The following is a 24,324-nucleotide window of genomic DNA, read 5'->3' as shown; positions in this document are numbered from 1 at the left end:
TCCAATAAAAACAAAACATGATAGAACACTGGTTCAGATAATCAGAAAATTGCAGAACATCAGATCATATAATTTACTTTTACTTGTATCTTTGGTACTTTTTGCCAGAAAACTAAGACTCTTACTCAAGTACTATTTGTCTGGGTGACTTTCACCTTTACCAAAGTAATGTTTTTAACACACTATACCAAGTATAACTTCAACAGTTAATAAGTTTTCATATAAACACTGGAGGGGGAATTTTTCAGGTCCTTCAATCAAGTAAAAGTTTTAGTACAACACTGTGAAAATATATTGTCACAAGTAAAAGTCCTGCATTCAACTTGAGTAAAAGATTTAAGTGTAATCAGGAAATGTTCTCAAAGCCCAAAGTGACACATTCACAACCCTGTTCTGTCCAACCAATAGTGCAAAATTCCCAAATATTCAGAATTAATGAGTTATATAAAGAAAATGTGTGTGAATGTGTCACATTTGAGAAACTGGAACCATTATATGTTTTTGTATGAAAAATTACTTTAAAGATGACTGAAATAGTAGGCAATTCCCTATACTGTTGGGTAGATTCATTTATAACTGAACATCACATTTTATAGTTTATAGTATAGTACGTTCTGTAAGTATGCCATTACATACAGGTATCTTTCATCTCATCATGCATTGTCTTCAGTGGAGTCAAATAGCACTGACGTAAGTAGTAGGATGAAAACATTTTCCCAGCTTTGTGGGAGTGTCTTTTATTGGATAATAAAGTAGGAGCAGACCTAATTACAGGCCATAAACACATCATTTAACAGCACTCATTCATTAAGACAACTAGGTTTCACTGTGTTCAGGTTGTAAATCCAAAATGACTATCTTTGTAGTAACTTGTTTCGCCCTCAAGTTGGTGGGAAGAAACTAATTTATTGTGCTGGTTCATCATTTTCTTAAAGATTACTTTTTTTTTTTACTCTGAAGTAAATGTTTTGAAAGATGGAAGATGAGTAAAAACAGAAAAAATAATAATTAAATCCACCAATTACATAAAAAATGAAATCTTTTACATAAAACAGTGCTGAGTGTTTAGTTTCCAAGATTGTGTGATGTTTTGGACCTCTTGTTATCTAAAACCAAAATTAAACTTGGAAATTTACAGCAGTTCAACATGAACATGAGCAGTTTAATTATATATGAGCCTTTTACATGAAAATGTTTCCTTATTGCTGCGTCACATTCTGATATATAACATGGCAATGCCAGTCCACACATTTATAAAAGGGTTTAGTATTTGCAAGTAATTCATACTGTCACTAGTTGCTACATTTCATAAACTGCAGAATTTTACCTTAAAACATATAAAAAAAATATTAACTCAAGCTGCTAGCTAATACAAAGCTGACAAAAATATAAATATATAAAACATCTTTCATCAACTATGATTTTAAAAAACTTCAAATGTAAAATACAACCCACAGATACTGTTGGGGTGCTTTGTTACATTTCCAATTTATCTTCGAAATGGTATTGTTTTATTAGGAGGGCTCCACGGTGGAGGTGGACTGCCTTGAAGTATCTCTTTTATTCGCCTTTCTTCTTTTTGTCTCATTTGTTCCAGCTCTTTCCGTGCCTGTTGGAAAAAGGAAAATCAACAATAAGACATAATAACTCTTCCAGATGCTTTATTAGAAACACTTTTCTTCTCAGAAAACTGTCAGCATTATAGAAGAAATCAACACCAAGAGTTCACACTACAGGCTGGTGGTAGCTGCTAAGTCAGACCATTTGTTTCAAAAACAAATAAACGAGACCTCTGATGCCATTTTTCAGTGGCGACAGAAGTAGTTCTACTTACCAGCCAGTTCTCATACATCTCTAAGGCCATTTTATCTCTCTCTTCTTTCATGTATCGCTCCTCCTCCTCTTTATTTTTGACCTCTTCACGCTCCGTCGTTACTTTTTCATGAAGAACATCTTTCTTCTTTTCACACCTTTATCATTTTAAGAAAGATAAAGAGACAAAAGCTTCAGATGAGAATTATTTCACTGTTGATGCTTCAGAAGGAGATGCAGGTGATGAAACATGATTAAATATCAAGATTTTGCTGCCATCTAGTGGCTGGTCATTTGGTCAGCACTGTTGATTTGAAATGTAACTACCTCTATTGTGTGAAGGTTTAAATACTTTCAGAATAAAAACAAAAAATGTGGCACAGTAAGACAATTTTATGAAGAAATGTCCCACAGAGTCTGTGCAATCCTGCCACCTTAGTGACTAAAGAGACACTGTTCTGTCTCAAATGCATGAAACGTCAGCGAGGTCAGGCTTCATCACCCTTTAACTCAATACATAATAATAAAAATTTCAATAATTTACACTCACCAGTTAGAAAAAGCAGATTTGCTGTCTCTCTTTCTTTCTTCTTCCTTATCTTGCTTTTCTAACTTTTGTTTACTTTCAGCTTCTTTTCGCTCTCTGTACTTGTCTTTGAGTAGATGGTCATGCTCACGTTTCCATTTTTCAAACATCTGTAATTTTTATAATTACACTGGTTAACATCGCATCCTCCCACAGAAGTGCTCATTATATCAATATCACAATAAAACATCAATATACCTGTTGAGCAGATTGCTTTTTTTCTTCTTTCTCTTCATTCGCTCTTTGCTCTTTTCTGATCTTGTCTTGCTTTTCTTTGGCTTTCGCTTTGAGAGCCTCAGCTTTCTTTTCTTTCCAGGCCTCATATGATGCAACAGCATCTTCCTTTTTAGCTTCTTCTTCCTGTTTGTTTTTTTTGAAAGATGGCAAGATGTTGGCATATATGTTAAAACAACCTAAGCTTTTATAGTGTTCTATAAGAAGTGAGTCTGTTGTACTGTAGTTTCATTACACTTAGATTAGATTGACATTATTCACCCTTTTCTTTTTTTCTTTCAGGATTTCCTCTTTCTTCTTCAGTTCCATGTTCTGTTTTGACTTTTCCTTTTTCTTTTGAAGCCATTCCTGTGAGGAGTACATGTTAACAGGCAGGGACTTTAGTCGAGAGAGAGTGCAGCTGATTTCTGCCTCCAAAGGACTGAAAGACACCGGTTGTGGAATGTAACTTAGTATGTTTACTCCAGTACTGTATTCGGTACAAATTTAATGTATGTGTACTTTGAGCTTGAGTATTTCCATTTTATGCAACTTTATACTTCTACTCCACTATATTTCACGGGCAAATATTGTCATTTTTTACATCATTACATTTGTCTAACAGCTTAAGTTACTAGTTACTTTGCATATTACAAATTTTCTAACTCTTCCTGTCCAATGAAAACTATGTATATCCAAATTTGGTAATTTTGAATGTGTGTGTTTGTGATAAACTGAACAGTTAAGTTCTAAATTCTCCTACTTCTTAAGCTAAATAAACACTTTAAAAACTAAAATAAAGTTGACTTTATAGACTTACATGATTCACAGAGGACAGTGATGCTACAAACATATGATGATCTCAAAAGATATGATGCAGTGCTCTACATTAATCTACACAACAGTGTGTAAAAGAGTTAAAATTTGCAAAAAACGTAATAAATACAGCAGTTAAATACATCAGGCAGCAGTTAGGATTTTGAAGCATGCACTAGAAAAGACAACACAGGCTCATCATCACACTGACCTGGTAAATGGCAGCTCGGAGCGAATCTGCTGCTTGTGGCTGAGACTCTGAGATTTTACGATCCAGAACTTTGAGAGAGCCCAAATACTTTGACTCCACTTTCCTGGAGCATGCACTCTGAGATCTCTGAGTGGTCTTTGAGTGAGAACTTGATGTCCTAATTTAACCAAAATGATGGTCAGTTAAGTTACTGTCCTGTTCTATCCATAGACCTGTAGATATATGAGATGTTGCAGCTTGTTTACCGACCTGGTATCAAATGATTTGTCATGGACACAAGATAGCTGATCTGAGTGATTTCCTGAGTCTTGCTGAAAGAAAAAAAACAAAACACATTTACTGAAAATAAAAATCATGACAATAAGAGGCAGAGCTTACTGTGTTTTACATTGGAATAAAGTCACACTTGATAATGAACGACTTACATTAAACTCTTCAAATGATGTGGAGTACGGTCTCTCCTGCTCTTTGCTGTCATCAGAAATAAAGCCATCTAAAACAATACAACAAATAATAAGTATAATGAGTAATAATAATGAAAATACAAAAATAAAACAAGGTTATGATGCCAGTTATTACCTCTGGATCCAGAATCAAACGTAGACTTTGTGAAGAGCTGCGACTGTTCACTCTTGTTTGAAGAGGATTTGCTGAGGCTGCATGAAACGGTATGATCTCCGTCTGTCCACTACAGGATGAAACAACAAAACAAACATGTCCTCCCACTGAATGCTTCATTTTACTTTGCATCTTGAAATACCGAATACCCAATGCAACGAGACACATATGTGGAGTGTAGCTCCTTACTGCGATGCTGCTGGATGTGTCAGTGGAGAGGGGAATGGATACAGAGGAAGTGTGAGGCCTGCTGAGATCCTGAGATTCAGCATCTTCAGCTATCTTTTCTGTGTGATGAAGGCTCAATCCAAGAGTCCTTTGCCTGGGTTTAGGCCTGGGTGGCTCCCTCTCTGTAGCACTATCTGAATTATAACAGTGAGTAAGTAACATATAATGTGTACATGTAGAATACATGAGAAAGTGTAAACAGACCTGCTGAGGACATGTGCTTGAGGTCAGCTGCTGATAACTGTGGAGTCTGAGAGCTTTCCTCCAGAGCAGAGTTACTTTTCTCTTCAGGACCTGGAGTTTCCGTCATGCTGTTGTCAGACGGTAAAGGTAAAGGCATGTCCAGGAGAGTGTCCTCTGATGTTTGGTATGACAGAGACTTACTCGTGCTCTCTCTTGTGATTTGAGGATCGTTCGACTCCCCATCGCTGTTTTTAAGGTATGTGTTATCTTCACTGACATTTGTGGAGTGATGTGAGGAAAATGAGTTATTATAATCATTGTATCGACCGATGGAAGAGTCAGGCGGCTCGTTTTCACGTGACTCTGAAGCCGGGGTGTCTTCCGAGGGAGGGCTGATTCTTTGGGTTTTCAGAAATGAAACCCTCTTCGTCCTACTGTGTTTACCTTCATCATCTGAAATATCAAAGTCATTGATTTTGGCTTTACTCTTCCCAGCCTTTAATGCGCCAGCTCGCTTTTTTCTTGATTCGAGGAGTTCTTTCAAAAAATCTGTGAAATGTAGAAAATGACAAGTAAACAAAGAAGACTGAGAGATGGGGTTGAAAACTATGGGGAAACTTCCCCACTCAAAATGCATCTATTTAAGTTGAAATGTTATCCAAACTCTGACGTTAGCCAGAAGGAAAATGCAGTAACTGTTCCTGTTTTAGCCATATGGTCTGTTCTATTGATGCAATGCTGTTATTCTTGTTGCCATCTGTCATTTACTTCCGCAAAGCAGTCATATAAATCTCTCATCCTATTAACAAAGGCACGGAAGCAGTGGTTCACAACCGTTCTGTCAGCTGTACCTCCACAGCTCTATAAGATGAGTTCGAGTAACCCATTGTTGACACCGCCTGTCATTTTACAAATGTGTTCATGTGAATATATTTTATTAAAATGGATGGATTTAACACTGCTAATGACATAAAATTGGATACTGTAAAACATGTGACATAGAGGTCCTGTAATTGTTGATACTTAGGCTTAGAGACTTTTTCCATTGAAGGTGCTATTTGTAAGAAAAATAGCAAATACAATTAGGACCCGTAACTCTGATCAAAGTTACATTTGTAGGACAGACCCTGAAGTGGTAAAAGCTGGAGATTTAGCTATTTATTTTTAATTTCTCTGTGCTCCTGCTAACTAGTTTTCAAACACTCTACGTACACTCTCACCAAACCATCATTTCTTTTCTTTTTTTAAGGAGGTAAGCTGCTCAATTTTTTATGCATTTTAATTATGAATCACAGTTACATATATAGCACAAAGTTACAAAAGTGGAGTGAGAGGAATGATACACAACTGCTTAGGAGAAGGCAATAAATTAAATTTAATCATTAGACACAAATAAATGTGATACCAACCACTATTACAATGTAAACAAAGGCACCAAAGAGACCAACATCTCGAGGATCTCATTTACAAGCCAGTGTTATCTAGATATGATGATGCTCTGCCATCTTACCATCCTCCTCTTCATTGAAGTCATCAGAGTAGGAGTATTGCTCTGGTTTTGTTTTGCTTGCCCTTGCAGAGACAGCAGCCTGAAGTTCATCCTACAACGACATCATTTCATGTTGACATAACTAATCCACTCATTCCTTCATTTCTCATTTGGTAGGATATCCAGACGATGGAGGTTTTACCTGAAAATTCGTCCTTCTCGAAGCTTTCGGGCTTTTCGTGTAAGCCAGGGTCCTGAAGTCCCGGCTGGTCATTCTGAAAACGATAAACACTTTCCTCTGGTTGCGTGCATTTATATTAGCATGCTAGCTAGCGTTAGCTAAGTTCATCGTAACAAGTAGCTAGCTAGTAGCTACAAAACTTCCCATGCCACCATTAAAGCAACATTAACAGTGTGTAAAGGTTGATAGGTACGTGGTTGTGATCTGGTTTTATACCATATAGCTGTATGGTAGAAAAAGAGGGAAAAAAGACACACTGACTGAGTTAGCTACACCGGGCTAATGGACTTGTTGTCGGTAACCCAGGGAAACGTGAAGGACAGTTCCATTTCACCACTGCGCATGCTCAGAAGAGAATGGAGACAAACTTTTAAGCATTACCAGCTGGTTTTGTTCAGCTAACAGCATCCTGATGATCCCTCTGAAGTCTTGTCCTTACTGACAACACTTTAAAGTTCAAAACAAGATGACATATATATAAAATACGGTAGGTAGCCTGTCTGTAGTGTTCCATAATCATTTCGCATTTTCTTGCCAAATATCTGTCCACTATTGTACTAACTTGCAATGCCAGGATGTAAGAGATATATTGATTTGCAATATTTGTACTGAATCATACGAAATATATACAGCATGTGAAGTGAACATGTAGAATTGTATGTAGGAAAAAATGGCTACTCAGGCCTTTATCTAATCCTATTGGCAAAACTGGAGTCAAAATGCTGAGGGTGGCTTATGGGCCCACATATTTCCTGCTAATTGAACATGTTTTAGGAGCACTTTTGGGGGATTTTAATGGAAGAAGACATCTACAAATCATCTGCCAAAGCTTTACATAGTGCAGAGCAGTAAAAGTCAGTCATCACTTACACATTAAGGGGTGCGATATGTAGTTCTGGAGAAGAAATTCAAACAGAGAAAGTCAATATTTACAATGTTAATAAGACAGTAATACAAACTCAAATATTTATTTAGATAAATATCTCATATCCATAAACAAGCTGTCCACAGTGGGAAATAAAACAATAAGAAAAATAGAAAGGTGGCTACTTAGAAGGGTCCTGCAAATATTTAAACAAAGTAATCCTTTGAGGATAGTTTGTTTATGCAGTTATGAAAATCAAACGATGAAGACTTTTCTTTTCTGATTAACATTTCTTCCCACAAATAACCCTTGATATTGCACCCTTAATACACCAGTGTTCAGTGTATTAAGTTTTCAGGTTCTCTATTTAAGAGTAGAAATACCACAACTAAAAACTAATCAAATACAAGTAAAAGTAATTGGATTTTTGTGCTACATTCAAGTAAGAACATAATATTTTTTATAGATGTGTATATCTACCTTAGTGAATGCAGGAATGTACTAGTTTGCAATAAAACACAGCAAGGCAGTAAGACTGAATTATTTTTATTTTTTGTTTTGTTATAGGAAAAGTGCATAGTTGAAGCCCTTTTTCTCTTAGACAGTAACAGTGTAAATCAAGGTCTCCTGTGGTACCAGACAGTCTGCTTCTTCATCTCAACAATCTAGTAGGCTTCCCAGTTACTTATACAAAGCCACTTATGGTTTGCTTGACTTTTTCCTTCATTATATCTCCTCCCTGCCTATCTCTCGAGCAAGTCTTGAAAAATGTAGTAAACAGAAATCTGAGAGGACATTCGTTGATATGGAAATGAGCCAGCTACAGAAGACTGCTGGGATGAACTCAGCCCACAGTTGTTACACATCATATTCAGGTTCTTACACAATTCTTATATAATGAATTCAAGAAGGATCCTTTAATTTTTTTTTTTTACTTCTGAGCCATTTCAGTTCTGATATCACAGATAGCCTGGAACACAATCCAAGGCCCAGAGACACTTCAATAGTCTGACAAGTATACAGTCAGTGACTAGAAAAACAGGGAATCCACTATCATGTACTGCAATCTAATAATCCACAAATCCTGTGAGAAAAGAACCCTTTAGTGTAAACGAGTCATGACAAATCATCAAGATCATTCATTCGCCCTCTTCCCATCACAAATTTAAAATAAAAACGACTTTATATATTGCTGTTCCTTCACAAGAACTTGTTCTCTAAATGAGCATTGATATCAGAACTATAAATTTAAATTGGCACTGCTTTGAATTTGCACCTTTTCTGGCTCTAATCATTGGTTTGACATTTTATCATACAGAAGATATGAAGTAGAAACTTTGGATTGCTCCTTCTAAACTCACACTGACTGCTGTGATTGTCAGTAAGAAAAGAGGAGGCCCTCGTCTCCACAAGGCCAGCTGAATCAGTACAACAAGCCTTCATAAAAGAAACTGACATACCACAACAAAAGTGCTAATAAAATATCGTTCCCAGCTACTAATAAGTCAATATACAATTATCATTTATGTCTTTTAACCACAAAACAATTACAGTACATGGAATCATTTCAATATGATTAAAACTTCATTTGCTTATGCTGAGTATGTTGTTTACAATGACCACACTTATACAGTTCATTTAGCATTTAACTGTCAAATCTTTAAATGTTTTAAAACACTCATTAAGATCTGTCACTTCCAACGTAATCACTTAAACAATCCTGCTGTTACGTAAAGGGACAGACATATAGTTGATATAAGAAGACTGGACTATTTGCTGGCTGGGGCGAGTATGTTATCTAACTGAGGCCTGGATGTAAAGACAGAAGATATGTTTACTGCATTTAAACCAATATGCCACGATATTGTACACTAGATCCTAATTCAGAATTTAATCCAACCATATAAATTCATTAAATGTGATCAGTCTGCTGGTTTTTAATATGCTATTAAAACATTATGTGACATGACATCGTTACTGGCACTGTTCAGAGTTGTAAAGTGGAAAGAGTGGAATGTTTCAGAGAGTCTGAAGAACCCGCCACCCTTCATGACTCAGCAAGCACTAAAACAGGAGATTTAACTGCCTTAAAGGGTACGCTCAGTGACCCCTCCCTTCTACCCCACCCATGTGACGCATTCCTTCATTTTGAGTTCCTGTTGGAGATCCTGCAGCTCAGTCAGCACCAGAGATGGCATCAGATACGGACTCGCAACAATAACAGACCATCTGATTAAAGACACAGAGCCCAGCTGATGCATCAACATGCTGATATTGTCGACCAGTAATATCTGTCTTTTTACAGATAGATTGTTATCAGTGAAAAAAACCATCTCCAGTACTTCTTTCTACTAATCCAACTTTAATGTTTAAGAGAGAATTGTTTTTATTTATAGTTATAACATTTGCCATTTCCTCATCAAAAGTTTTGTAACTGTAAATTATCCTGCCTCAATCTTTTCTTTGTCAAAAAAGAAATGTTCCTGCCAAAGCTGTTTATGTTGTGTGTTTGTGATTATAAAATATCTTATCTGTGTTGGACCTTAATCAATCCAGCATCAGTTGGGCTCTAGTAACAGGAATCATTGACAGATCCACCCCAAAACATAATGGCATTAGAAAAGGGAAAAAAAAGTAAAAGATATCTGAATGAAAGTTGACAGGGAGATGGTGCCATCCTGGTCACAGTAACTAACTAACTGTGTAGCTCCAGTCAGAGCAAGTGGGTGAGTGCTGGTTCTCTGGCTCCAGTGCTAGTCAATAGGTGGTGCTGGAGGTTCTCTTCTATCGCTCTGCAAACAGAGATAAACAGATTCAAAGTCTTTACTACAGAAATGAGTGCAAATTCGTAAAAGCTGCAACCAGGTACATGCAGGCATCCACATGTTCTTACTTTCCCATTTCACATACACACAATCCAACAGTTTTAGCCTCACAGATCAAAAGTTTTGGTTGCTATTCGGTAGACAACGCTTTGAAGACCAATTTAACCATTTTTGGTTAAATTGGTGCAATGACCTGATGGATCAACAGAAGGAGAGCAATGAAAAGGGAACTCTGCTGAGTCAATGATGCCTCCCCGAAAAGTGTATGACAAAGGGTTCATGAATTATGAAAGAGGATGTGGCAAAATGGTGTGTTTGGTCATGTTAGGGGAACCCGTTTAGAAATTATGCACCTTTCTGTTAATAGGCCACTCACCCTGATACAGCAACAACCTTTCCACAAAACCTTTTGGTGTCCCGACCCTTCTCACGGTGGACATTTTGACTTGACACGGCAGGAAAAGCACAGGTGGAATTTATAACATTACAGATGGCTGCATTCCATTTAGGTGAACTAGTTCCAGGGCTCTGGTTTTGTGTATGCGCACTCACTGACATGACTTGCCGGGACACCTAATAGAATGGAGCCATTGTTAATGTTATTGATCTCACCTGTGCTATTTCTGCTTTGACAAGTCAAATTATCTGCTGTGAAATGGGTCTATAGGCACACACGCGCACACACTTCATGCCAGATTTCAAATTTCAAATTTCCAAAAACTGAGACTGTGAAAGGGTGAAAATTTTGTGGACTGGCTGACAAAGCGATATATAAAAGGTGCTAGTTGCAGCTATAAAGCAAACAGTCGTGATGATATTATCAAGTAGCACATCCTGAAATGAATGCTGTGACAATAATAATGATCTCATCACATCAGCAAATGTTCAGCAAATGTTTACATCCAGTCTGAGTCACTGTTGAGGTACAGCTCACACACAGAATACACAGAATAACATTTAGTTTCTAGTTCTTAATTTTAGGAGATATTTGCTCAGCTTTACAAATATTGACCTGACAACCTTCAAACATAGCAACTGTATAAATTATTTCTGAATTTGACTGCTGCTTGTTGTAACTTGACTAGCAAAGAAAAACAGACTGCTCTGAACAAAATGCAACAAACCAAAAAATTTTGATGCAATATTGCAGCGTAGCAGCCTGACTCTGGTCGTGACTCATGACAGCTGACATTTAAAATGCACAACAATTAATGATGAGTCAATTTCACTTAGCTGCTTCAGTTTCAGGGTCCTGGTACTGTGCATGTGGATGTTTTGACAACTTATGATGCCTCATTAAAAAATGCTACCTTAACGCAAACCCTTAACCTACCAACTGAGATGTGGTAAGAGGCTCATCTCGATGGGTAGCACATATCTACACAACACTGGCTCAATCTCACATCGTCATGACTTACTGGGAACCTTAATAAAACAGGACCATGAGTAACACCTGTGCATTTCCTACTATGACACGTAGAAATGTCTGCTGTGAAAAAGGGCTGTAAAAGAAAGAAATGTGTCGACACGCAGCGATAACTAACTAAAAACAGACAATAACAAATCACAGATATTTGTGATCGTGAATGCACATTCAACCCATAACAATATATGATACACCGTAAGAGCAATGGGTTTTCGCTCTGCTCTTCATCAGGCTCGAGCCTCTTATGAGTGGTAATAAAAGATCCATGATCATATACTTTTATTGGCTGAGTGTGTCACTGCCAAAACACAAGTGATGTACTGTGTGAAAAGCTTTTTTTTTTTAAAAACTGGAACTATAAATTTAGACATTGAATGCATGCACATTTCAAACAATGCAGTATATAGTTCAAACTTAACAAGACGCCTAAATATAAACATATAAATATTGACATATAAAATTATTTAATTCATGAATTAAATTATTAATGACCTCATAAGCAAATTGTGTCTCATTCAGTTCTATGCGAAACTGATATTTATCTCAATTAACTCTTACTTGAGGTAAACTTAACGAAGGTGGAGCAGTACTATACCAATATTTAAGATTTTAAAGCAATTTAGGAGGGAGTGTGATCAGTACTGACATTGTGGGGTCCAGGAGATTTGCCTGTGGGACGAGGACCCCTGAGACTGGATGGGCGCAACAAGAACAGGACCAGAGCCAGCACCACCCACCCCATAACAACCATGGGGAGCGTCAGGTCACCTCCTCCTCCACCAACCGAACCACTGGGGCCTGGCACTGAAAAACAAACATATTTTTGCACTTCACACATGTAATCGGCACTAATGTTTCTCATTTGAGCACAGACATACCTCAACGTGATGGTCTAATATAGTCATACTTACATTCCTGAGGGCAGTCTGTGTCTGTGCAGTAGGACTGAGATTGCCTGAGCTGAAACAGAAATTACGAAAGGAACAAAGTCTAGAAGAGAGGAGTAGGACTAGGAAGGATTTATTTATTTATTTTTACTTATTTACTCTGGTTACTCATCTATGAAAGGAAAATACAAGTGATGTATAAACACACTGCAGAAAAAAACTTTGTGACATACATTTTAAAGACTTCCTTGTTACATTAAGCACACAAACACATGACCCACTCACAGCTTACTGTTACCGACAGCACATATTGACAGAGATGATGCAAAGCAAACCTGTGCTCTGCCTGCCTCCTGAAATATACTGTACACAATGCTGTATAAAGTCCTCAGTTATTTAGACAACACCCTTTCCTACTGCAAGCAAATCAGAAAAATCCCCAGAGGGACTTCAAAGCTTTCAGCCAACTGCAGTTCGCCATGTAACTCACACCTGAACAAAGAGCCAATGAGGGCACTCTGTAACTGATGCAACATAATTACCAGCTCTATTCTTTCTTCAATGTGGTTTCTCTCAATCATTTTGATCTCATCTTTCACGACACACTTTCAGAGAGAATAAATAGAAGTACAATGCCAACTTCACAGCGCATGGTGCGACAAAGTGAGACGTTTTTGTGTGGCAGAGCTGATAGGCTCTCAAGATAAACACTGAGCAGGAACCAGGATATGTTGGCACAGTGTCATCTGTTAACTGGTCATTTCCTTCTCTACAGACAGTCATTTACTTGCTACTTGTTTCCGACTTTAATCTCTTTTCTCCCTTCACTCAACTTTAGCAGGAGTTATTTTTGCTTCACGCTGCATACTCTGAATACTTTGACCTGTCTCTGCATCTCAGCTCTGTTATAATCAAGTCTGCCGCCTAAGATTTCAAGTGACGGTAAAAGCCCCTCAGCTCCTCGACTTACCAGGTTGATGAGGCGCCTCATAGCATACTCATGGTTGCAGATGCACTCACAAGGGTCAAAGCCTCCCTCTGCCATGTCTCACCGGACAGTGTCTACCTTGGAACGAGACAAAAGGACTGTATGTAACTAGGACGTTCATGAACAAGTAAGAGAAACCTAATGCTGCGCTCTATTGTTGTTACACAGGCACACACAGCTTAAAGGGAGGAGACTTCTCATTAAAGGACAGTCAGCACTGCAGAGTCTGGTGCTGCATGTAATAGGTGTTTGTTCAGCTTTCAGCTTTGTATTCATCTTTGCATTTTGACAGGACATGCTGATACAAATAATTTAAATAAAAGTTAACTGAGAAATGTTTGTAGCATTATTTTATTGAAAAATAATCTGGTTCTTTCTTCACTATAATTACCATTTCATGATATGTTTCCAGTGCTATCAATGCATTTTTAACATGTTAAGTCTGGTTTACTTTTATATAATGCTAAAAAAGAATTGGCCAATTAAGTGGTCCATAAATGCGAGAATTTAGCTGATTGGTTAATATCATCATGCGAGGCTGATGTCAGCTCAAGATAGAGTGAAAACATTTCACTAATACTCTGAGGAATAAAGACCGTCCGGCAGAATTTGCCAACAAAAGCATGTTATCATATGGCTTGGCATATAGACAATGCTTGCATTAGTTGTTGGACAAATATATAATCAAACGCACAGGCATCTGCTACATGTTATCATAGCTATCAAAGTCCACACCAGTATAACACATCCTGGCTTTTTGAGGCAATCTTGATATTTGATGATCTGATGATCATTGATGATATCTGAACTTATATCCTTCTTCTTTTTATCAACTTGTATCATACACAAATATTTTTCATACAAAATCCCCAAAATAGTTTTTCTTTTAAGAAAAGTGACGTGCAGAGATGGTTTTGCAGTATTCTTTGTGTTTTTGTCATGCCCTTCACACTGTTTTGTCTCGGCACTGAATAAAACACTTCATAAGAGCTGGCCAAGGAAATGGTCCATGAATGCAACGGATAATAGGTTAGCATCATCATTAGAGGCACACATCAACTCAAGATATCAGGAAAGCAAGTGATTATTACTCCAAGGACACAGAATGTGCCAACAAAAAGACTATCCTTGCATTAGTTGTAGGACAAATATATGATCGAATGTACAGACAGTATGCTACAGGCTATCATAGTGATCAGGGTATATACAATATCAGAAGCAGAAATACTTTACTGATCCCTGTGGGGGGAATTGTGTTTGTTACAGTTGCTCTTTCCAGAATTGAAATATCACACTAAAGATATAAACAAGATAAGAATAGGAAAAGATAATGATGTGACATTGATGTTTGATTTCTAGCTGTCTTCCTTTTTTCTTAATCTTATTTGTACATTAAAATAGAGAACAATTTTTAATACAAAACCCCATAAGTTATTTTTCTTTAAAGTGCTCAAGATATGCACAGAGCAGAACACCTGGACAGTTATTATCAAAGCTATGTAATATATATAGAGATGATTTTGCACTATGCTTTCTGTTTGCTCATGTACTTCACACTGTTTTGTTGTGCATTGGCACTTTATGTTGTCTTTTTGCATCTTAGGTTGACTGTCACTGTCTCTAAATAATCTTAGAAGCAACTTTGGCATTTCTGATATGCAGATTATTGCTATTTACTGGCCAACATATATACCTTAAGCAATATATGTGTGTATTATCAGTATAGCTCTGGTGTATATCACAATAAAGTAGACAGTAAGATATGGTTTGAGGCTACCTATTTCTTTTTGCACATTTACTTGCTCATAAAATGCTACTGTAAAAAATGTCACTGTATATTAACTCAACATAAACTCACTTGAAGCAGAGGTGTAACAATTATTTCAAAACATGTACACGTTATATTTTCCATGGGTGGCTGCCTGCATATTTGTGCAGTGACGAACAACCGAAGTGGTCACTTCTCCTCTCTGGACCTTGCTGAAAGCCGATGAAGAGTGAAGAGGGCAGCTATCATCCACTCCTAATGAACCAACCTTTGAGCTTTGCATTTAAATAATATCGCTCTCGAACTAAATTTTTGCTAACGTTAGATTAGCTTCTGGCTAACCTAGCAAGCAACCGAGAGAAAACTCACAGCGTTGTCCTTTACTCGACTGTTAGTCATGAACATATGATTAGAGACAGATGTGACAACAAACGGCGTGGAAACACGACTTACTTGGCGATTTGTACACGATAATAAAGCGTCGGTCGTCTTTAAAGGGCCTGGGCTGCACCGCTGCTGCCGCTGTTCACCGCTGAAGCCTTCAGTCTGTAGACATGTCAACCAACCGTCTGTGTTTTGTTTGATGCACGTGAGCCAACCAACCAGCTATTCTTCACGGCTGACATCCGGGCACTCGGGGGGCGTGGCGTAGGCGCGCACGGGGCGCTTTAAACGCCTCTCATTGGTCCAAATGTTTGACGGGCGGGGTATTGAGCCAATCACGGTGAGAAACGATTGTACCGTCTGGATAGTAAACAAACAGTCCAGCTGCCTATCATCACACAGAGGCAGATGCCCCGACTTCCTACATCTGTACAGTTGTGTAACCAAAATATACCGTGGTGGAATGTAACGGAGTACATTACTGGACTTACAAAAGTACAATATATAAAAGTTGTACATCAATTGCATTTCAATTCTTGCTTCCTTCTACACTACTCAAAATTAATTAGGGATATTGGGACATGGGTGCATGTATGCATATGCATGGACATGCAATAAAAGTGTGCCACATTATTTTTGGGGGACCAAACATACATAACACAAAGTAAACAATTCAGATATGTCACAATAAAAAATCAAGTGAAACACTAAAATCTCCCAATATCCCTAACTAATTTTGAGTAGTGTGCTTTTACTCCAAAACATTGAAGAGAGAAATATTGTTCTTTATCTCCACTACATATATATGTATATATAACTGTAAAAACTTAGAAATGCTGCTTACACAGTAATTCATTAATAATTAATTATATCACAATAATATATTTACTTACAGATTATTTTTTAAAAGATGTTAAGTGAAGGTTGTGCATACCTCATTCACCGCTGTCAAATATACTGCCAAAGATATCAAAATAGTTTTGCTGACATTTTTTTTTATAGAACTGTAGCCCATGGGCTGTAATTTCTTCCATTATACACACTTTACCAGCCTGTCTGTCAGTCGGTAAAAATAGTGTACTGTAATTTCAGATGGTAATAATTATTCTTATGTCTTTAAAATGGGACCTGGTTGAGACATTATTTTTGATGTAATAAACATAATTTACTGCCACACATAATAGCTCACAATTGATACAATTTACAATTTTAAGTAAAAGTAATAATACCATCTTATAGAAACTGCCATTACTATTATAAGGAAAACTTCAAACTTTTACAAAAATAAAAGCGCCAAAAGTATCAACTGCCTTGCAGAGTGTTATTATATTAATGCATTATTAATATATGTATCTGGAGATACTTCTGGTCGGTAGATGTCTCATATTTTACAAACCTAATGTATGTTTTGTTATGTAAAAATCTGCTTGCCTCAGCTGTTAGATAATATTAGTGAAGTAAAAAGTACAATAGCTCCCTCTGAAATGTATGCAGCTGAAGAATAAAGTACTATGAAATGGAAAAGTAAAACAGAAGTACATCAAAGTGTACTACAGTACTTCATCAGGAAAAAAAAACCTGACAGCTTCCCTTTCTTTCACCACTAAAGAAGTCACACAGGAAGAAGTCAGAAGTTAAAAATGTCAGACCATGAATTGTTGAGTTTAACTCGAGGAGCCACAGACAGCTGGAGTGTGTGCACTGTACATAGTTGGTATGTAAGTGAGCAGGAGAAATGTCAAGTGAACTGTAGGGTTGAGCCTGAAGTGCCAGTGTTTGAAGGGCGTGCACTGAAAAGAGTCAGCTGGTATGTAAACTGTGACAGGGAGAGAAAAAACAGGTTGAACCAGCCAGCCAGCTTTCTTCCCTTAGTTTTGTATTGTTCCCCCCTAAAAAAGAAAAACAATTAACTTAAAATCCCAATAATAACACATCACAATCAGATCCTGTAGGTGAATGAAGGTGCTGGTCACCAGTGTTAGAAATCAGATGTGTTCAGCAGCACATGATGAGAAATGTCCTGAAGGCAGAAGAACATAAACCCATATAGCAGAGCTCATTAATGAAACTTCTAGTTTCTACCCCATTTTAACTGCACTGTGTGTGTTTGCATGTTCTGGACTGACTGACTGACTGACGCTGTGCGCTGGCAGGCAGCAGGCAGGCAGCCAGTCGACGGTGACGGTGACGGTGAGCTGCCTCTGAGGTGAGAAGCCGTGGACGGTGAAAGTGAAAGGAGGGCTCCGTAAGTGTGAAAAGCACCGACCAGGCAATCCCCTCCGTACAGGCAGGCAACACTGGGAGAGAGAGAGAGAGAGAGAGGCCCCGGGACTTGCTTCGAGGCGGCAGCAGTTCAGCAGACACAGCCATGGCTAACATCGCGGTCCAAAGGATCAAGCGGGAGTTCAAAGAAGTTCTCAAAAGCGAAGAGGTGTGGTGTGGTAACGGCACTGGCTGTGTTTTTACTTCGACTCGACTCCTTCTTGCTCACTGTTTCAACTCATTTAAAATGTGAGGAGTCTGTAGACGCTATGGCAGACACCGAAATTACCTGTGCTAACGTCAGGTCCCGGTCCTGTGTTGCAGTAGGTCAGGCCCGAGCAGGAGAACTTTAGCTAGCTTTAGCTCGATATCAGTGTCTCGCTCGAACCTCCCCTGTTATGTCAGGTGGGTGTGATCAGGAAACACCGGGGATTGAGCTCTGTCAGCTGACAGGCCCTTTGTTTTTAACCAACATTATCCTCAGTTAAACAAACCTATATTGTTCGCGCTGTAGCACACGGCTCTTAAAAAGTACCGTGGCTGTTTACTAGCATTAATTAGTTACTGACAGTCCGGGTTAGCAGCGTTTAGCATGCTACCGTTATTTTGACATCTCATCCACAGTTAGCATTAGCATGTGTTGTTATGCTACAACGTTCACCAACTTGACGAATTCTTTAAACATAAATCAAAGGTGGGTTTTGATAGGAAAGGGTTGCGATTGTTAGACGTGATTATTTTGTGATCCTGCTACCTGTCAAGTGTTGTTATTGTGGGTTTCTAGTTAACTTTTGCTAGCATGGCTCTACTAGCAAGCTATCTGTCTGGCTCACGCTGTTCCTGTAGAAGTTTCCTTTAACAAGCCAGCTTTTTTTACTTCATAGAAAGTGACAGTCGTTGTGCCTTTAACAGCCACCATGTCTGTGGCTTCACATATGTCACTGAAAGTCTGTGGTTTCACACTTGACAGAGACATGTCAGGATAGACTGAGAGTACTGAGAGTCCACCAAACAACAAGATAATATATTCACTGTGTCTCTCTTATGTGTCCCAACCCATAGACAAGTAAAAACCAGATAAAAGTAGATTTGGTGGATGAGAACTTCACAGAGCTGAGAGGGGAGATAGCAGGTCCTCCAGATACACCATATGAAGGTATTCTCACTCACAGCCTGACTAAATATTTGCTACAAGACTGTTGGGGTTTGTCATGCTTTAATCATTATGCTGTTGTTGTTTTTTTTTTTTCCTTCCAAGGTGGCAGATTTCAGCTTGAAATAAAAATCCCAGAAACCTATCCTTTTAACCCACCAAAGGTATGTGCTTCAATATTTCACAGCTAGTACTTGCTCACTTTTGAGTGTATTCACATGCACCCTGTGCTATCCTGGTTAAGATCATGGTTTTAAAGAGCTTCAACAATGAATGGAGTAGTTGCCAACCATTAAATTAATCACCTACTATTTTGTTAATAGTTTAATTGGCATGGTCCATTTTTAAAGAAAGGAAAAAGTCAAAATTCTGTGATTCCAGCTTCTTAAATGTGATTATTTTCTGGCGTCTTTTCTCCTCTGTAACAGCAATCTGAATATCTTTGGGTTGTGGACAGAACAGGACATTTGAGGACATCATCTTGGTCTTTAGGAAACACTGAAAACATCAATTTTCTGACAAACAACTAATTGATTAACTGAGAAAATAATTGACAGATTAATGGACAATGAAAATAGTGATAGTTGAACCCCTAGTTTTGGAGTGAAGATCATATTCTGGTTTTAAAAACATCGCTCTTATTCTGGCTTTGCGTAACCTTAACATGCAAGCTGACATGATCTAATAGAAAGTGGGATACTGTGGCTTGTAAACACCTTATTCAGGTTTCTGATCACTGTCTGCCATGTGCACTAGGGATGGGACGGTAATAGATATTGTCGTGGATTGCGATAAAAAAACACAGGGAAAGGTGACCGTGGTGAATTTCCATTGTTGTTATAAGCGTGAATATCCTCACATGAATGACTTGATGAAGCTGTCTAGCTCGCTAATGTGAAGTCCTTTATAGAGTTCCGGGTTATTTTGAATTGCCACGAGGGTGGAGCCCACATCTTTTCAGTCTTTCCAAAGTCCAATGCCTGTTATCATGGCTGTCGGCCAATTTGGATGTGTGGAAATGTATTGAACATCCCCAGTTTGCACTTCTGTCTCCGTTAGCACAATATTCTTTCTTAACTTAATATACAGGCAGGCGATTCAAGCGTGTTTTAGTGCCACTTTAAGAGTTAAAACAGATTATGATGATGATCAGGATAATATCGTTATTTGTAATTACTTCTGCCAAGGTAATTGTGACATTACATTTTCATATTGTCCCATGCCTTATGTGCACAGATTTGCCCTCTACTCCAGTAGCACAGAAGTTTGTCAGTGTGTATACAGCTACAGTGGCAATCTGCGTTCTGAAACGAAAGAGAAAGTCAGATACGTGTAAAATCAAGACTACATTTCTGCCTGAGTGACGTACATAGATTATAGTCCGCAATGGTGGTTGTTTCACAATAAAGACAATAACTCCCATGACACCAAGCCACTTACGCCTTTTGTTTTTGATTCGGACACAACTACTGGCAGAAAGTACATACATAGTTTGAAGCGACAGCTACCACACTATAAACAGTATGACAAAGTCTTTGATGGCAAATCTGATAAAAACCAGGATACAAGTGCATTTAAATGTCCCCACTGTAACGGACACTTTGCAGCCTTTTTCTGTGTCATACCATTTTTATCCACACTTGTCTCTCTTAGGTGCGTTTCATCACTAAGATCTGGCACCCTAATATCAGTTCTGTGACAGGAGCAATATGTCTGGACATTTTAAAAGACCAGTGGTGAGTGAGACGTTTCTGAACCCTGTGACCGACTGCACTCAGTGTTCCTGTCTCGAACATGAGTAAAACCACTCTCCACTTATCTGCTCCCACTTTTACTTTCTCACCCAGGGCAGCTGCTATGACCCTGCGGACGGTGCTGTTGTCTCTACAGGCTCTCCTCGCTGCAGCAGAACCAGACGATCCACAGGACGCGGTTGTAGCAAATCAGGTGAGGACGGTGTTGGTGTGTGCTTTGTTATGATGATACTGCCCTTCTTATATTTGGATGGCGAGCATGAGAGGAAAACAGTGTATCAGTAACAATGTTTATCTCCTGTCATACTCATATATTCAGATAACATTTAACCAGCTCTGTCTCTCTTCGTCCTTCAGTATAAGCAGAACCCAGAAATGTTCAAACAGACCGCAAGGCTGTGGTCTCACGTCTATGCAGGCGCTCCTGTCTCCAGTCCCGACTACAAAGGCAAAATAGACAAACTCTGTGCCATGGGCTTTGATAAGGTCAGAACCACATTCTGTTTTGGTTGTACCACTTTACATATTGAACATGCATGCATTCGTGACTTGATTAGATAAGTCTGAGTCATTTTTCAGCGTCAGTGGCAAAAATGTTCTGGTTATAGCTTCTCAAATTTAATACATTTCAGTTTTTCTTAATCGTCTGTGATCGTGAACTAAATATCTTTGGGTTTTGAACTGTTGGTCAGATAAAACAAGATAATTGAAGGTGTAACATTGGACTTAGTGAACTCATGACAACTGGCAGTTATTTACTGTTTTCTGACATTTCATAGACTAAACAGGAGCAGTTGTTTGATTATTTTAATTATGAGTAAAGTCATTCTAATTGTTAGTGCTTGTTAGAGTGAGCAGCTGTTGTGTAGTCTCATTTTAGTAAATGTCAAAGGATTTACAGACACATTTTATTCAAACTAGAGCAACAGTATTTTAAATGGTCAACTATTTTGACATTTAATTCAGTCATTTTCAAGCAAAAATATCAAACATTTGCTGGTTTCAGCTTTTTTAGTTGTTGTCATTTTTGATTATAAATGAAGAGTCTTTGGGGTTTGAACTGCTAGTTTGACATAAGAAGCAATTTAAAGACTTTGGGCTCCAGGAAACTGTAATGTGTATTTTCACAATTTTTTGACAAATTATAGATTAAAAGATTAATGAATCAGTCATGAAAATAATCTGCAGATTTAAGTAAATAAAAATATTTGATGTTCATAATATACTGCTTATCTCCTTTTTTACTTTACATTTTCTATTAACTTGTTGAGATTACACTATATTTGAATTGCATTTCCCCTCACTTACAGAATGCAGTAATAGCGGCCTTGTCTTCAAAATCCTGGGATGTGGAAACGGCGACAGAGCTGCTCCTCAGCAACTAAAACCCCGGCAGGTGTGAGGATCCCAAACTCCCTTCATCATAGCATCAGCTCCTCCCCGGCAGCATTCCTACATCGCCTTTTGTTACGCTGACGACACCCCATTCACCACAGCAGTCTGAGCCTTCTTTTACAACAAGTTTGTTTGCTACAAACCACAATCGCCAATATGCACACCACCCTGTTGCCTGTCTCGCTCCCCCCGTCTTTTCTGCCACTGACTCAAAATGTATATCCTTGTAATAAGCCACCAAAAACGTTTCAGTCACGCATCTTGTCTTCCATACCCTTCACTCATATTGGCTCTGAAAATTTTCTCTTTTTTTCAGTTTTTTTTAACTGCCATTTCCTGGTGGATTTTCCAGGATAAAGTGTAAAGGAGATCCTACATACTGCTCTCATAGTACATCACAGTTTACTTCCTTCAACCAGTTGGACCTTATGTAGGATTATTCTCTTTTATGGACATTTAATACAATGAAGGTCTCTCTGGAATAAATTAACTTGACTGGTTGGTGTTCTTCAGGAGCAGTGTGATGGGTTTCTCCTGAGCAGTTTATCATAGACGCTTCAGTCATTTTTTCTGTCTGTATAATCACAAAAGATCACACAGACATCCTCAAACATCTGCACAGAAGGAAAAACCGTTCTCTGTAAATAGATGCGTGTACATTTGAAAATACAATGGGGATATACTTTTTTTCTTACATGGCATTGTAAAACAAATTATTTTAAATATAAACTATGCCTAGTTTACAATTATATGGAGAGATATCTTTTTATGCTTTTGTGATCAATGAGAAATCCCTCTGAATGTCCTCTTGTGTTCTTCTTCCTCTTAAAGCGTGTTGGTTGGGGGGGGGGGGCACAGCCAAAATCCAGCTCAGGCCCCTGAAGGTCATTACATGCCACCTTTTCTGCTACACCACAATCCAACCTCGTGTCTTTTACTGTCCTTGCATGTTCTACGCTGCCTTTATGTTTCATTTTTTGGCCAAATGATGCGGTGGTTGTGGGGTGTTTGTTCGATTTAACAGCCCTTCAGACTTGTGGAACACACAAGACTGTTTCTAACCTGCGGGAAGAGACACGTGGAAGCCACATAAGCACACCCAGTTTGGCTTGAAATCTGTTGGGGAACCAAAGCCTTTTGTCTTTTGATTTGACGAGTATGGTGCTGGATTTGACAGGAGACACACCTCCAAGAAGAAATGCGTGACTCTGAATGTCATTAAGGATTTAAGTTTGCAATGCTGTGGTTTCTGTTTTTCATTTCAGAGCAATCGGTTTCAAACACGCACGATATTTTCAGCCACGGATTACGATCCGCTCACCCTCTCAGTCAGGAGCTTTATCATTAATCATTGATCCGATCCAGCCGTACAGTATATATATAGGTATGTAGGTGTCGTCCTATATTCCTTAAAACATGCTTTATTACACAGCCAAATAAAAAGCTCAACGAGGTCGTCTTTGAGTTGTAAGAGAGGCTGGAACTCCTGCACAGTGTTTTCAAACATTTGGATTTGAGGTACTGTAAAGAAATGCTTTGCATTTACAGAATTGGGGTGACGATGAATCCTCACACATGGCCTTTTTTTTTTCTTTAAAGAAACTTTTCTTCCTTTTGCTTGCCCTCCAGCTCAGTCCCTACCAACACAGTGGCATAGTACAGTACGACATGGACTTATCGTGCACCCTCTCCTCTGACAGAGAACAGTCTCCAGCCAGAGCCCAAAAAGAAAAGAGTTCAGTCAGGGGAGGAATGCACACACCTTCCTCTATTCTTGTAAATATTCAGGTTCTTGATTATAGAGCCTTCTCGTTATCACTAGAGTGCACCATTGATGGCTGGATCTATATTTTGTAAGAAAAAGAAAGGACAAAAAAAGGAAACGAAAGAGCCCCCTCCTCCCTGATGTTCTCATGATGTACAATATTGCACGATGACGAAGCATTATGAAAAAAAAAGGGGGCTGTTGCATCTCAGTTTCTCCATTCGGATTGAGACTTATTTTTCCTCTTTTGTTTCCTTGGAAGCAAGCATCAGCAGTATAAAAAAGCATGGTTATTTATTGTGACAGTGTCATGTTTCTTTGATTAAAAAAAAGTGGAAAATCAAGATTGCTTTTGTCATGTCTCTGTTTTTTTAAAAACTGCACTTCATTATAGGGATGGGGTGATACCAACAATTTTAAATTCAATACGATACCAATACTTGTTGTTAGGATGT

At 38.3% G+C, this 24,324-nt stretch overlaps 3 protein-coding genes across 3 annotated transcripts; 1 reads left to right on the top strand and 2 right to left on the bottom strand.

The window, feature by feature from the left end:
- Positions 1-794: 794 nt before the first annotated feature.
- Positions 795-6,438, bottom strand: map9 (microtubule-associated protein 9). Its single transcript, XM_073474576.1, has 13 exons — positions 6,359-6,438; positions 6,178-6,268; positions 4,689-5,216; positions 4,446-4,618; positions 4,218-4,326; positions 4,064-4,131; positions 3,888-3,949; positions 3,639-3,795; positions 2,894-2,980; positions 2,597-2,758; positions 2,363-2,508; positions 1,835-1,970; positions 795-1,609 (listed from the first exon to the last, which is right to left on the bottom strand). The coding sequence occupies exons 1-13, from the start codon at positions 6,428-6,430 to the stop codon at positions 1,490-1,492; spliced, it is 1,911 nt and encodes a 636-aa protein (XP_073330677.1). The 5' UTR covers positions 6,431-6,438; the 3' UTR covers positions 795-1,489.
- A 1,354-nt stretch (positions 6,439-7,792) lies between these two features.
- On the bottom strand, positions 7,793-15,777 carry smim14 (small integral membrane protein 14). The gene is made up of 5 exons (XM_073467321.1): positions 15,610-15,777; positions 13,371-13,466; positions 12,425-12,473; positions 12,160-12,317; positions 7,793-10,054 (listed from the first exon to the last, which is right to left on the bottom strand). Exons 2-5 carry the CDS (start codon positions 13,443-13,445, stop codon positions 10,016-10,018), a joined length of 321 nt encoding a protein of 106 aa, XP_073323422.1. The 5' UTR covers positions 13,446-13,466; positions 15,610-15,777; the 3' UTR covers positions 7,793-10,015.
- Positions 15,778-17,691: 1,914 nt separating this feature from the next.
- On the top strand, positions 17,692-24,213 carry ube2kb (ubiquitin-conjugating enzyme E2Kb (UBC1 homolog, yeast)). The gene is made up of 7 exons (XM_073467310.1): positions 17,692-17,971; positions 18,865-18,958; positions 19,061-19,119; positions 20,609-20,691; positions 20,803-20,902; positions 21,067-21,195; positions 22,020-24,213. Exons 1-7 carry the CDS (start codon positions 17,909-17,911, stop codon positions 22,092-22,094), a joined length of 603 nt encoding a protein of 200 aa, XP_073323411.1. The 5' UTR covers positions 17,692-17,908; the 3' UTR covers positions 22,095-24,213.
- The last annotated feature ends 111 nt before the right edge of the window (positions 24,214-24,324 follow it).

This window comes from Pagrus major, chromosome 1 (genome assembly GCF_040436345.1).
Source record: "Pagrus major chromosome 1, Pma_NU_1.0".
NCBI classification, from domain to species: domain Eukaryota; kingdom Metazoa; phylum Chordata; class Actinopteri; order Spariformes; family Sparidae; genus Pagrus; species Pagrus major.
The sequence above is the reverse complement of the archived record's forward strand: the minus strand, read 5'-3'. Positions and strand labels throughout refer to the sequence as shown.